A 15,382-nucleotide genomic window follows, 5' to 3' on the forward strand; every position below is an offset into this window, starting at 1 on the left:
GAGTAATTTATGTCACAAATTGTACTACTTTTTCAATCTCAGAAATGAATATAAAGAGAGAAACGAACAAATGCCACAGGAGCTCACTGAAACACGGTGCTCACTCTACGGTGCCATTTTGTCCCTCCAAGAGAAGACTGGTTTAATGTTAAAGGTTATCTTACTTAGAAAATAGTCCTGATCATATAGGCCTAGACGATATCCAAAACAACTAACATCACACTGAATTCATACATTTTAGGTAATTCTAATTGTAAAGTCATGTCTTTCTACTCAATACCAAAACTAATTTTAGCAATCTGGGATGTAAAGTCGTTAAAGTATTCAAATAACTAAAGAGCAGCAGAAAAATAACAATAGCGAGGCTATATACAGGGCGTACGGTACAGAGTCAATGTGTGGGGGCACCGGTTAGTCGAGGTAACTGAGGTAATATGTACATGTAGGTAGAGTTAAAGTGACTATGCATGGATAATAAACAGAGTAGCAGCAGTGTAAAAGAGGGAGGGAGGCAATGCAAATAGTCTGAGTAGCCATTTGATTGGCTGTTCAGGAGTCTTATTGCTTGGGGGTAGAAGCTGTTAAGAAGCCTTTTGGACTTAGACTTGGTGCTCCGGTACCACTTGCCGTGCGGTAGCAGAGAGAACAGTCTATGACTAGGGTGGCTGGAGTCTTTGACAATTTTTAGGGCCTTCCTCTGACACCACCTGGTACTGCGGTCTTGGATGGCAGGAAGCTTGACCCTGGTGATGCACTGGTCCGTACGCACTATCCTCTGTAGTGCCTTGCGGTAGGAGGCCGAGCAGTTGCCATACCAGGCAGTGATGCAACCTGTCAGGATGCTCTTGATCTGAGGACCCATGCCAAATCTTTTCAGTCTTCTGAGGGGGAATAGGTTTTGTCATGCCCTCTTCACAACTGTCTTGATGTGCTTGGACCATGTTAGTTTGTTGGTGATGTGGACACCAAGGAACTTGAAGCTCTCAACCTGCTCCACTACAACCCTGTCGATGAGAACAGGGGCGTGCCCGGTCCTCCTTTTCCTGTAGTCCACAATCATCTTCTTTATCTTGATCACGTTGAGGGAGAGGTTGTTGTCCTTGCACCACACGGTCAGGTCTCTGACCTCCTTCCTATAGGCTGTCTCGTCGTTGTCGGTGATCAGGTAGTACAGGAGGGGACTGAGCACGCACCCCTGAGGGGCCCCCGTGTTGAGGATCAGCGTGGCGGATGTGTTGTTACCTACCCTTATCACCTGGGTGTGGCCAGTCAGGAAGTCCAGGATCCAGTTGCAGAGGAAGGTGTTTAGTCCCAGGGTCCTTAGCTTAGAGATGAGCTTTGAGGACACTATTGTGTTGAATGCTGAGCTGTAGTTTATGAATAGCATTCTCACATAGGTATTCCTTTTGTCCAGGTGTGAAAGAGCAGTGTGGATTTTGCATCATATGTGGATCTGTTGGGGCGGTATGCAAATTGGAGTGGGTCTAGAATTTCTGGGATAATGGTGTTGAAGTGAGCCATGACCCGCCTTTCAAAGCACTTCATGGCTACAGACGTTATTGAATACTTTAACGACTTTACATCCCAGATTGCTAAAATTAGTTTTGGTATTGAGTAGAAAGACATGACTTTACAATTAGAATTACCTAAAATGTATGAATTCAGTGTGATGTTAGTTGTTTTGGATATCGTCTAGGCCTATATGATCAGGACTATTTTCTAAGTAAGATAACCTTTAACATTAAACCAGTCTTCTCTTGGAGGGACAAAAATGGCACCGTAGAGTGAGCACCGTGTTTCAGTGAGCTCCTGTGGCATTTGTTCGTTTCTCTCTTTATATTCATTTCTGAGATTGAAAAAGTAGTACAATTTGTGACATAAATTACTCTACGGGTATTGATGAGTGTTCCTCAAAGGATTCCGGCAACATGCCTGGCAGAACTACTAAGAGCTTGACCAAAACCACCACCCCTGTACAGTCGTGGCCAAAATCATGCTGTCGTGGCCAAAATCATGCTGATTGAGTTTGAATAACAAACTGGAATCTTCAAAAGGATGGTAGTGCTTGGAATCATTGTTCTTCCTGTCAACCATGGTTACCTGCAAGGAAACACATGCTGTCACCATTGCTTTGCACAAAAAGGGCTTCACAGGCAAGGATATTGCTGCCAGTATGATTGCACCTAAATCAACAATTCATCGGATCATCAAGCACTTCAAGGAGAGCAGTTCAATTGTTGTGAAGAAGGATTCTTGGCCCCCAAGAAAGTCTAGCAAGCGTCAGGACCATCTCCTAAAGTTGATTAAGCTGCGGGATCGGGGCACCACCAGTACAGAGCTTGCTAAGGAATGGCAGCAGGCAGGTGTGAGTGCATCTGCACGCTTTGCAGGATAGCCTAGTGTCAAGAATCCCCTTTCCGATTGTTAGGGGGAATCCGTAAAAAAGCTTGTCCGGAGAAGACAAGGTGAGCACTACCATCAGTCCTGTGTCATGCCAACAGTAAAGCATCCTGAGACCATTCATGTGTGGGGTTGCTTCTCAGCAAAGGGAGTGGGCTCACTCACAATTTTGCCTAAGAACACAGCCATGAATGAAGAATGGTACCAACACATCCTCCGAGCAACTTCTCCCAACCATCCAGGAACAGTTTGGTGACGAACAATGCCTTTCCCAGCATGATGGAGCACCTTGCCATAAGGCAAAAGTGATAACTAAGTGGCTCGGGGAACAAAACATCGATATTTTGGATCCATGGCCAGGAAACTCTCCAGACCTTAATCCAATTGAGAACTTGTGGTCAATCCTCAAGAGGTGGGTGGACAAACAAAAAAAAACAACGTTCTGACAAACTCCAAGCATTGATTATGCAAGAATGGGCTGCCATCAGTCAGGATGTGGCCCAGAAGTGAATTGACAGCATGCCAAGGTGGATTGCAGAGGTCTTGAAAAAGAAGGGTCAACACTGCAAATATTGACTCTGCTTCAAATTCATGTAATTGTTAATAAAAGCCTTTGACACTTATGAAATGCTTGTAATTATACTTCAGTATCCAATAGTAACATCTGGTGTACTAAGCTATATGGAATTGTTTTATGAAATTCATACCAAGGATCTTTTAGCTATTTGATTTTGTAATTTAGGAGCAGTTAAAAGTTTGGCCACCTCTATTCATTCGAGGGTTTTTCTTTATTGTTATTATTATTATTATTATTAACAGTGAAGACATCAAAACTATGAAATGACACATGTAGTAACCAAAAAAGTGTTAAACAAATCAAAATATATTTTATATTTGAGATTCTTCAAAGTAGCCACCCTTTGCCTTGATGACAGCCTTGCACAAACTTGGCATTCTCTCAACCAGCTTCATGAGGTAGTCACCTGGAATGTATTTCAATTAACAGGTGTGCCTTGTTAAAAAAATTAATGTGTTTATGTGTTTGAGACAATCAGTTGTGTTGTGACAATGTAGGGGTGGTATACAGAAGCTAGCCCTATTTGGTTAAATACCAAATCCATATGGCAAGAACAGCTCAAATAAGCAAAGAGAAACAACAGTCCATCATTACTTTAAGACATGAAGGTCAGTCAATGCAAAACATTTGAAGAACTTTGAACGTTTCTTCAAGTGCAGTCACAAAAACCGTCACGTTCTACGATGAAACTGGCTCTCATGAGGACTGCCACAGGAAAAGAAGAACCAGAGTTACATCTGCTGCAGAGGATAAGTTCATTAGAGTTACCAGCCTCAGAAATTGAAGGCAAAATAAATGGTTCGCAGAGTTTAAGTAGCAGATACATCTCAACATCAACTGTTCAGAGGAGACTGTGTGAATAAGGCTTTCATGGTCAAATTGCTGCAAAGAAGCCACTACTTAAGGACAGCAATAATAAGAAGAGACTTGCTTGGGCCAAGAAACACGAGCAATGGACATTACCAGGTGCAAATCTGTCCGTTGGTCTGATTAGTCCAAATTTGTGATTTGTGTGAGACAGAGTAGGTGAGCGGATGATCTCGGCATGTGTGGTTCCCACAGTGAAGCATGAAGCATGGAGGAGGAGGTGTGATGGTGTAGGGGTGCTTTGCTGGTTACATTGTCAGTGATTTATTTAGAATTCAAGGCTCACTTAACCAGCATATTCTCCACAGCATTCTGCAGCGATACTCCATCCCATTTGTATTGCTCTTAGTGGGACTGTCATTTGTTTTTCAACCGGACAATGACCCAACACACTTCCAGGCTGTGTAAGGGCTATTTGACCAAGAAGGCGAGTGATGGAGTGCTGCATCAGATGACCTGGCCTCTACAATCACCCAGCTTCAACCCAATTGAGATGGTTTGGGATGACTTGGACCGCAGAGTGAAGGAAAAGCAGCCAACAAGTGCTCAGCATATGTGGGAACTCCTAAAAAAACTTCTTCAGGATTGGTGGGTCCCCTGCGGGACGGTTGAGCTGAAGTATTCTAATGCAATTAGCATGAGGTTGTAAGTAACAAGATTTCCCAGGACATAGACATATCTGATATTGTCGGAAATATTAAATTATTGTTAATCTAACTGCACAGTTCAATTTACAGTAGCTATTACAATGAAATAATACCATGTTATTTTTTGATTTTTTGTTTATTTAACCTTTATTTAACCAGGTAGTCAAGTTGAGAACAAGTTCTCATTTACAATTGCGACCTGGCCAAGATAAAGCAAAGCAGTTCGACACATACAACAACACAGAGTTACACATGGAGTAAAACAAATATACAGTCAATAATACAGTAGAAACAAGTCTACATACGATGTGAGCAAATGAGGTGAGATAAGGGAGGTAAAGGCAAAAAAGGCCATGGTGGCAAAGTAAATACAATATAGCAAGTAAAACACTTGAATGGTAGATTTGCAGTGGAATAATGTGCAAAGTAGAAATAAAAATAATGGGGTGCAAAGGAGCAAAATAAATAAATTAAATTAAATAAATACAGTAGGGGAAGAGGTAGTTGTTTGGGCTAAATTATAGGTGGGCTATGTACAGGTGCAGTAATCTGTGAGCTGCTCTGACAGCTGGTGCTTAAAGTTAGTCAGGAAGATAAGTGTTTCCAGTTTCAGAGAGTTTTGTAGTTCGTTCCAGTCATTGGCAGCAGAGAACTGGAAGGAGAGGCGGCCAAAGGAAGAATTGGTTTTGGGGGTGACCAGAGACATATACCTGCTGGAGCGTGTGCTACAGGTGGGTGATGCGATGGTGACCAGCGAGCTGAGATAAGGGGGGACTTTACCTAGCAGGGTCTTGTAGATGACCTGGAGCCAGTGGGTTTGGCGATGAGTATGAAGCGAGGGCCTGCCAACGGGAGCATACAGGTCGCAATGGTCGGTAGTATATGGGGCTTTGGTGACAAAACGGATGGCACTGTGATAGACTGCATCCGATTTGTTGAGTAGGGTATTGGAGGCTATTTTCTAAATGACATCGCCGAAGTCGAGGATTGGTAGGATGGTCAGTTTGGCATGTTTGGCAGCATGAGTGAAGGATGCTTTGTTGCGAAATAGGAAGCCAATTCCAGATTTGACTTTGGATTGGAGATGTTTGATGTGGGTCTGGAAGGAGAGTTTACAGTCTAACCAGACACATAGGTATTTGTATTTGTCCACGTATTCTAAGTCAGAGCCTTCCAGAGTAGTGATGTTGGACAGGCGGGCAGGTGCAGGCAGCGATCGGTTGAAGAGCATAGATTTAGTTTTACTTGTATTTAAGAGCAATTGGAGGCCACGGAAGGAGAGTTGTATGGCATTGAAGCTTGCCTGGAGGGTTGTTAACACAGTGTCCAAAGAAGGGCCAGAGTATACAGAATGGTTTCGTCTGCGTAGAGGTGGATCAGAGACTCACCAGCAGCAAGAGCGACATAATTGATGTATACAGAGAAGAGAGTCAGACCCAGAATTGAACCCTGTGGCACCCCCATAGAGACTGCCAGAGGTCCGGACAGCAGACCCTCCGATTTGACACACTGAACTCTATCAGAGAAGTAGTTGGTGAACCAGGCGAGGCAATCATTTGTGAAACCAAGGCTGTCGAGTCTGCCGATGAAGATGTGGTGATTGACAGATTCGAAAGCCTTGGCCAGATCAATGAATACGGCTGCACAGTAATGTTTCTTATCGATGGTGGTTAAGATATCGAGGAGAGTGCACAGTTGTGAACATGAAAAGTTATTTGTAAACAAATTAGGCACATTTGGCCAGTCTTGGTACAAGATTTTAAACATAAATGCAATGGTTGTTTGGATCAGTCTGAAACTTTGCACATACACTGCTGCCATCTAGTGGGCAAAATCTAAATTGCACCTGAGCTGGAATCATGCATTATGGCCTTTCTCTTGCATATCACAGATGGTACAAATAACATTTAAAAAGTTATTTCTTTGTATTATCTTTTACCAGATCTAATGTGCGATATTCTGCTACATTCCTTTCACATTTCCACAAACTGCAAAGTGTTTTCTTTCAAATGATACCAATAATATTCATATCCTTGCTTCAAGGCCTGAGCTACAGGCAATTAGATTTGGGTATGACATTTTAGGTGGAAATTGAAAACAAGGGGCCAATCCTTAAGAGGTTTTAAAGACTGTTGGAAAAACATTCCAGGTGAAGCTGGTTGAGAGAATGACATGAGTGTGCAAAGCTGTCATCAAGGAAAGGGTGGCTACTTTGAAGAATCTCAAATATATTTAGATTTGTTTAACACTTTTTTGGAAGCTGTTTTTCAGACTCTCGGTCCCAGCTTTGATTCACCTGTACTGACCTCGCCTTTCGGATGACAACGGGGTGAACAGGCAGTGGCTCGGGTGGTTGTTGTCCTTGATGGCAGTGATACAGCCTGACAGGATCCTCTCAATTGTGCATCTGTGAAAGTGTGTGAGGGTTTTAGGTGCCAAGCCACAAATCTGCAGCCTCCTAAGGGTGAAGAAGCACTGTTGCACCTTCTTCACCACACTGTCTGTGTGGGTAGACCATTTCAGATCGTCAGTGATGTGTACGCCGAGGAACTTGAAGCTTTCTACCTGCTCCACTGCGGTCCCGTCGATGTGGATAGGGGTGTGCTCCCTCTGCTGTTTCTGGAAGTCCACGATTAGCTCCTTTTTTTTGTCAATATAAACCCTAGGTAAAACTGGCCAATTTGCAGTGTACTATACACTGCTGGTTCACGCATTCTCTCTTCTGAATAAAATCACAACATTTGAAAGACAGTTAATATCTTTGTCATGATTTCTATGTCAGTACTGTATATGTTAAATGGAATTAAGGGAAAACCAGATACATGCACAAATATTCCCACACACCTATCTTTTTAGACTCCACAAACTCCTCATGTTAAAGTTTAAACGCTGAGGTAAACACAAATTCTCAGACTCTTTAAAATAAATTGAAATAATTACAATAAAAAAGCGTATTCTTTTTTATTTCACCTTTATTTAACCAGGTAGGCTAGTTGAGAACAAGTTCTCATTTACAACTGTGACCTGGCCAAGATAAAGCAAAGCAGTGAAACACAAACAACGCAGGAGTTACACATGGAATAAACAAACATATAGTCTACAATAAAATAGAAAAGGTCTATATACAGTGTGTGCAAATGAGGTAGGATAAGGGAGGTAAAGGCAATAAATAGGCCATAGTGGCAAAATAATTACAATATAGCAATTAAACAATTAAACACGGCAATTAAACACTCTTATTCAGAAGGGTTCTATGTAGAACCACTCTTGCCTTCCAAAGAATCTTCAAATAAACCTTTCTTCCAAAAAGGTTTCTTCAGATGAAAACGGTAGAAAAAAATGGTAGAACCCTATCCCTCTGCAAATAATCCTTTCTACGAGTGTACACACCCATGAGACAGCCAGAGTGGGTTGTATCATATTTTCGCTAACAGTTCAGCAACAGCCCAACTGTTTTATGTCCCCCATCATCAAAAAGAACTAGCCAGCCAGCCAGCAAGCCAGCCAGCAAGCCAAGCCAGCCAGCAAGCCAGCCAGCCAGAAGATTGCAAAAAGAAGGTAAGTTGACAGCGAAGGCAGGGAATTTCATGACAGTTGGGAGATCGAGTACTTGTTTGTGGACCATCGTTTGCCAAAAGACTGTGGCCATAAATGAAAGAATTTAACATAAGGTGCAATTATGGGACAAAACACTGACTTGAATAGACATCAGAGGCTACAGAAAGTGGCAGAGTTAAATAAGGGCCTTGTACAACAGCAGACTGTTTTCAAAGCCAAAATCACAGAGTGATGCAGCAGTATAGGCCAGATTCTACCTAGAATGAAATAGCTAAATCAGGCTGACCATACACCAAAGGTGATTTTATCAAGCAGTGCATGGATAAAGTTAGCAAAGTAGTGGGCCCAGAAAAAAACACAAGCATCTGCAAATGTCAGCCTTAGGAGAAATACAGTGGCAGATTGCGTGGATGATCTAGCCAACGATCTACAAGAGCAGCTCGCTGAAAAAGCTAAATACTTTGTAGCTTACAACATTGCTGTTGAAGAGAGCATGGTTGCTACCGACACTGCTCAGAATGTCAATTTTCATGCCTGGGGGGGATTCGTTAGTAAATCAATGCATGGCACGACCATAGGAAATCAGTTTTCAATAAGTTGAGAAATGTGTAAATGACCAAGTTACAATGGGATAAACTTACTGGATGGACAACAGATGCGGAACCTTATATGTGCGGTGGGAGGAGCGGATTGGTTGGGAGGATGTGAGAGAAGATGCAGGAGGAGAATTGCCCCGACGAGCTGACAACATATTACTACTATATTATACATCAGGAGGCACTTTGTGGTAAAATACTAAGGACGGGGAACTGTAACAAAAACAGTAAACTTCATCAAGGCTAAGGGCTTGAACCACCATTCAGTTTCAGTCATTTCTTGGCGAGGTTCATTCAGAACATCAAGATGTGCCCTTCCACACAGCGGTGCGTTGGCCAAGTTGGGGTAAAGTGCTGAAGAGATTTTTTTTGAGCTGTGTGAGGAAATTTGTTGTTTCATGAAGAACAAGGGGAAAAACATTACTGAGCTCCTATCCAGCCACCAAAACAGCTCTCAAACCACAGCAACAGCAGATGTTGCTAATAAGAAAACTGTGCTGGGTGTGTCTCTCTCTCTGTGTGTGTGTGTGTGTGTGTGTGTGTGTGTGTGTGTGTGTGTGTGTGTGTGTGTGTGTGTGTGTGTGTGTGTGTGTGTGTGTGTGTGTGTGTGTGTGTGTGTGTGTGTGTGTGTGTGTGTGTGTGTGTGTGTGTGTGTGTGTGTGTGTGTGTGTGTGTGTGTGTGTGTGTGTGTGTGTGTGTGTGGAGTTCAAAGACTCAGAAGGAAAGCTATAATCCCACCCTACTGTCTGTCTGTGACCCTTCCAATCTCACACAGCGCTAATTCAGGAGACCCCTAGCCTCCCCAGTCAACATGAAACACATCAGTCCTCTCAAGTCTCACACACTCATTTCCACACAAATGTTCCAATTGTATAAGGATAAAATACCTGTTTCTGTGGGTGATTACAACACATATTAAAGCCTTGATTAATAATGGTACCGCAGGCCTGGGATTTATAGTTACGGGAAAAAAACATGGCTGTGCTACAACGACCAAATGAATGTGAGAAAAACCAGACTAGAAATGGATGAGGCCAAAGATGCTTAACGGTTATGCTAGCAAGTGAGTTACGTTAGTATTCGATGTTAATCGTAGTCCTACACAAGGTAAAACACATGGTGTGTATATTATTACTTTTAAAAGTTGTATTATATTCTATGTAAAAAAAAAATCTATAACTGAAATGTATCATCAAAAGAGGAGTCTTGCGGGACACCCCGTTAAAATCTGTATGGTTCAATATGCAAAGAATGATTTCGCAGTACTCATGGATGTCCTAGCATGGATGTTAGGTGTAATTTGGAAAGGTGTAGTAAGATAAATGAACATCACTCACTGTTCTAGGTGGTGGCAAGTCTGGAAGACTCTTCTGTGGGGCAGGGACATGTTTTCCTGCTCTCCCATTGGCCAGGGCATCCGGTGTGTTGTCTGGTCATTTTGACACAAAAGAAGAAGGACATTAGATGAAAATCAACAATGGCCATCAAAAGGAAGATAGTCAACTATCAACAAATTCCACTTTGTAATTTATATTGAACTATATAACCTTCCTTCTTAAACACCAATGTGTAGCATACACCTGGGTGATGCATGCTGGTTACATTAGCCTTCTGGCCAAAATAGCAATGTTAATATTTTGCCTCACGTTTGCCTAATAGTTATTTGCCTATTTCTCTGTTCATTATGACAGTGGGTCCTTGTCTCTAAGCTACTGTATGCACATGGCAAAACAGCAGTCTTCCCCTCTGGACAGACATTCCACCTCTCAGCATGTAGACATCTGGGTTGTCATAGGAACCCAAGCAGAGTGCTTTATACTGGACACCTCTAGTCGTAAATTCACAGGAGTCACTGAAAGTTACAGAAATTACATTTAAACAACTCTGCAGAGCTCACAAATTCAATACATCTGGCTGTTATCACTAAATCACTATGCTGTTGACATAAACACATTCAAACCCTCATATTGAGTTTCAAAACAGTTGGTTGAAAAAAAGGCTTTCTGTCTAGCCATGTGGGTACATGAGATGCAAGTTAGACAAGACACCCAACATGACAGGTAATCCCTTTTGTGTCCTTCAAAAAAAAAGGATCTCAATGTTTCCATACATATGCAGTCTTTAGTCTGTGTTATAATAAACACCCTTCCCAACCCCTCCATTCAAATAAAGAAAATGGTCTAGATGCATGACATCTTTTTGATCTGAGAACACCCTTGTACTTGGGGTGGCTATAAAAAAAAGCCTGTGGCTTTAATGGCCTTCAGTGTGGTAGATGTCTGTTAAGTCTAGTGTTTGGTCTGCTCATTTTTTATCACAGTCCAAACGAAATGGCTCGCCTCAGGTGGTGGGTTTGAGAGGGGGGACAAAGAAAGAACTACTGAGAAATACACAGGAAACGAGTGTGTGTGTGGGGGAGGGGGAATGGTGTGGAAAGGTCGTTTTCACACACCTAAACACCACTGACAGCTACTGTTGGAAACTTTGTTTAGTCTCACCTGTGGAAAGTGTGATGTAGCCTATCAAGCACATAAAACATGTGATTGAATGGTGAACCTGATATGAGCAGCAATACAATTTTCCAGTGGTTTAAGAAGAGCATAGTCCCAACAAAACAACCGTGACTGTGTTTTACGTGCATAATTCTGGGTTTTCACAGCGAAATTTGGTTTATTGATTGACATTAATTAAGCAATTTTATTCTATGTTACTCTTATTTGTGAGGGACTGTGACTTTAGTTAAAGCCAGACCTGGGTTCAAATACGTAGGTCAAATACCAAAAGTGCAAAATTCAAGCTAAATTAAGTACACCTCAAATATTGGATTATGAAAGTATGTAAAGCCTAAATAATACTAATTTACAATGTATGAACCAAACAAGTACAGAGTGCTACACCATCAAGCAGGTTCCACCTTGTAGGAAACAACCTTTGAACTCTCACCTCTGTCAGCTTTGTCCTGACCCTGCCCAGTCACAATGACTTTGTTCATGTAGATGTACTCCTCATCACCACCACCACCACCACCTGAAACATAGCAGTTGAGAGAAAACAGTAACATCAATCAACATGAGAAATATACTTCATTATGAATGCTGCTGATACAACCTATTTCAGAATTATGTTTTGAATGAACAGAATCATGCTATGATACTGTACATTGTGGCAGCCCAGGGAAGTCAGAGGTGAAACTCAAAATAAAATAAGGTTCACAACAAAGTTTTAATCAATTACTGAGATTAATAAATTACTATTGAGATTAATACACTGAGTCTATCAATATTTCTTCTATATAACAACATTCCAAAATTCACCCTTAACAAATATACATCCTAGTGAGATCAAAACCTATATTAACAACTATTTTTTATAAATTACTGAGATTAATAAATTACTATTGAGATTAATACACTGATAGTCTATCAACATTTCTACTATATAACAACATTCAAAAATTCACCATGAACAAATATACATTCTAGTGAGATCAAAACCTATGGATAAACAGAGATTTTAAAAAATGTTTTAAAAGGTTATTATTCCCATGCACGCTCATGGTGCATTTATCAGACATGAGTCAGAAACTTCCCCTCTTTTTGAAGGTTGCAAAGATCACAGGCCTGACTTACACTTTCTGATCCTACACTATCTGTTTGGATCAAGGGTTACACATCATGTAAAGACTACACTATGGCCCTGTACACACTCAAGTTGTACAATTGAAGTACAACAGATTTGGCAAACATGTAGTGATATAACAAAAATAGTTGTTATGCCCAAACAAATAACTACGAAAGTTTCGTGCGGAGACAGTACAACAGTTGTGGAAGTATTTCTGTATCAGAAAAATATTATCAATAGTATCACAAATAGGGCTGTTGTGGTGACTGTATTACCACCACACCGGCGGTCACGAGTCATGAAGGCAGTCAAATTCAACATGACCATTTAGTACCACGGTAATTAGACGTCTCTGAGCTCTGATGCTGCTGGTCATTAGTAGCCTACCAAACCTGCTAACTGCTTGGTACTCAGAACTATATTGTCCCTCTAAATCACTCTGACATCAATGCAAATGTCTTTAGAAATCGAATCAAACACCATACGAGAGCCCAGTGAGCTCCTGATGCGCAACATTTCTATCGGCTATGCAATTGTGGGAGAAAACAGGAGGTTCCCATCAGCTTTCTATAGGCTAGGCCTACTATATTTATTTCTCAACTTTCCTAATATTAAGCGCATTGCTTATATTTACAACAGGAGAACAGCCTCCCTGGCTGGCATGAAAATAAACTCTGGGAAAAAGCATCCTCCATTCGCTATTTAAATGCATAGATGGCATGTATTTTTCCCCACTGCCCCTGTCACAATGCAGGTGCATGATAATGGTAAATTCTAAATCAAAACAAATTTCACACATATATTATTTAGTAAATGGAAAGACAAGATTAAATCAAACATAGTCTGATGGGTGACAATATTATCCTATCACTTGTGAATGACATATTAACACTTGTGAATGATGCCCAGCATAAGAAACCATGACTTTTTGTTGGAATCATAGTCGCACACCTCATGTAGCCTAAACCGTAGGCCTGTATGTTTTAATAAGGTTTGTATCACAACTAAAGTGGCCAAATAACTTCTTAAAATTAAACACATTAATCTACTTTACAAGGGATGTAGAGCCTAACTGGCATATATAAGCAGCGCGTGAGTTTCTAGTTTGAGGAAGATCACTATCAAATGCACCTTTATAATAAAAGCATTCCATGCATAATTGCATTTGCGGTAACTTTTGATAATGGTGTTTTCCTCTAATGGAATATTTGTGCTTATAGCCTACTACCATGTGTACATTGCTGCGCTTATAATGTGAGGAAATAGCCTAAGAATTTATCGAAATTTTAAGCTAAACTTTCTGATCTGTTTTTTTTATGCTAGTGGTTGTATTCATTTGGGATCTATCGCATCCCACAACTGTCCCAGACTATGTTTGGAATATTTATTTCTCGCACAGAATAGAACATGTCAACCTTTGTACTATGGGGGATAGTAGGGTGCTATAGGCTCGTGATTTTGCTGTTCGTTAGGCCTAAACATCTTGTTGGCTGACGAAAAGTAAATGTGGACAGTTCTTCCAATATCTTCAATATGCACCTTGGAATTTAATAAGGACACGCGCAGTTGCGTCGCCGATGTGTCTGTCTTAACTTGTAGCCTGTGAGAAAGACCTGATCATGTGAAGGAGAGCAGTGTGAGTGAAAAGACGCTTCGGATTGCGCAGCACACTCAGGGAGAAGGGCACAACACAGCACTTCGGGCCGCAAAAGGCAAGGATTTTTTTTTAGGGTGTATTAAAGCCACAAAGGGAATGCCGCCATGAAATTCGAGGCATTATCAAATGCTTGTCAAATTGATAATGAAAACTAAGCAGAGCTCATGCCTTTCAAACTACTTTTTTCAAATCATCACTGGAGTCTCATCATGCAGCCTTACAATGTATTAAAAATCCAAACATATAGCCCAGTGTTTGTAGAACAACTAAAGTTAATACATTAAAAACTCTAAATTGAGTTATATAAGGGAAATAATTTCTTTGTTAACCACTCAACACAGAATAGCCGCATCCGCGTACACCCTCAAAATCGTTTGGAGAAAATATTTATATTATTTGTTCAATTGTATTCTTCATACTATAAAAAAATTAAATAATATAAAATAATGCCATGGAATTATAAGCTAATCTTATAAGCTAAATTAACTAGTGTAGCCCACAGCTAGTGTAGCCCACAGCCATTTGACATTGCCACATCAGGACAACTCAAGAGTATACTATTATTTTCTTCTGAAATAGACTACATTTTCTTCAAATCATGCTTCTTCAGACCAGTCTAAAATAAATAATGGATTTATTGTGAAGGTGTAGGCTATATTACATAGATGTATTCAACTTTTTAAAATAGCTTGTAGGCTATGTGTGGAAGCCTGGAGATGCTAAATGTTTTTATGTTAATAAACGTTCAAATTACAGTGAGATCAACAGTTATTTGCTTGACAATCACCAGCTAACAAAATTGTGTGACCGCCACAGCCCTAATCACAATCAATGTCAAATGCATTGTACATCAGTTGTCAAATGCTTTGTACAACACGAGTGTCTGCGGGGGCTCCGTGGAGAAAGAGTCACATACAAAGTATACGATAAGGGTTTTTTGAGACGGGGATAGTTGGTTTTGGCTATTGCAGTGTACACTCTGGAGAAGAAAAGGAGCCTCGAAGAACCTTTTGGGATTCAAAATGATGATGTCACTGTGGGTGAACAGTTTCGAATCAAAAAGGTTCCTCGAGGAACCCCTCTAGAAAAAGTTCACATTTGTAAATGTTCAAACAGGAACTTCTTTTGTGAGGAGAGAGGTTCAAATTTGAACCTTAATTGTAATATATTATTACTGTCATGTAATATATTATTACTGTCATGATTGTTATTGTTATTATTATAGTAAATGCATTAGATTAGTATTTTAATATCATAATAACTATCAATAATACATTGTAACAAAATGGTGACTATTGTAATGGAATACTACTTTGCCCTTTAAGTTCACATTATGTCAGCCTTTAACCTTTAAGTAGTACATTTACATTTACATTTAAGTCATTTAGCAGACGCTCTTATCCAGAGCGACTTACAAATTGGTGCATTCACCTTATGACATCCAGTGGAACAGTCACTT

At 40.6% G+C, this 15,382-nt stretch overlaps 1 protein-coding gene across 4 annotated transcripts in view; it reads right to left on the reverse strand.

Annotated features, from left to right (window-relative positions):
* Positions 1–15,382, reverse strand: part of afap1l2 (actin filament associated protein 1-like 2) — a 149,146-nt gene that overhangs the window by 87,496 nt on the left and 46,268 nt on the right. For all 4 annotated transcript variants that reach the window (XM_046369404.1, XM_046369403.1, XM_046369402.1 and 1 more), the window contains exons 3-4: positions 11,589–11,672; positions 9,983–10,074 (exon numbers count right to left, since the gene is read on the reverse strand). In XM_046369404.1, the coding sequence (XP_046225360.1) occupies positions 9,983–10,074; positions 11,589–11,672 (176 nt within the window). The remainder of the gene's footprint in view (positions 1–9,982; positions 10,075–11,588; positions 11,673–15,382) is intronic.

This window comes from Oncorhynchus gorbuscha, linkage group LG11 (genome assembly GCF_021184085.1).
Source record: "Oncorhynchus gorbuscha isolate QuinsamMale2020 ecotype Even-year linkage group LG11, OgorEven_v1.0, whole genome shotgun sequence".
Lineage (NCBI taxonomy): Eukaryota > Metazoa > Chordata > Actinopteri > Salmoniformes > Salmonidae > Oncorhynchus > Oncorhynchus gorbuscha.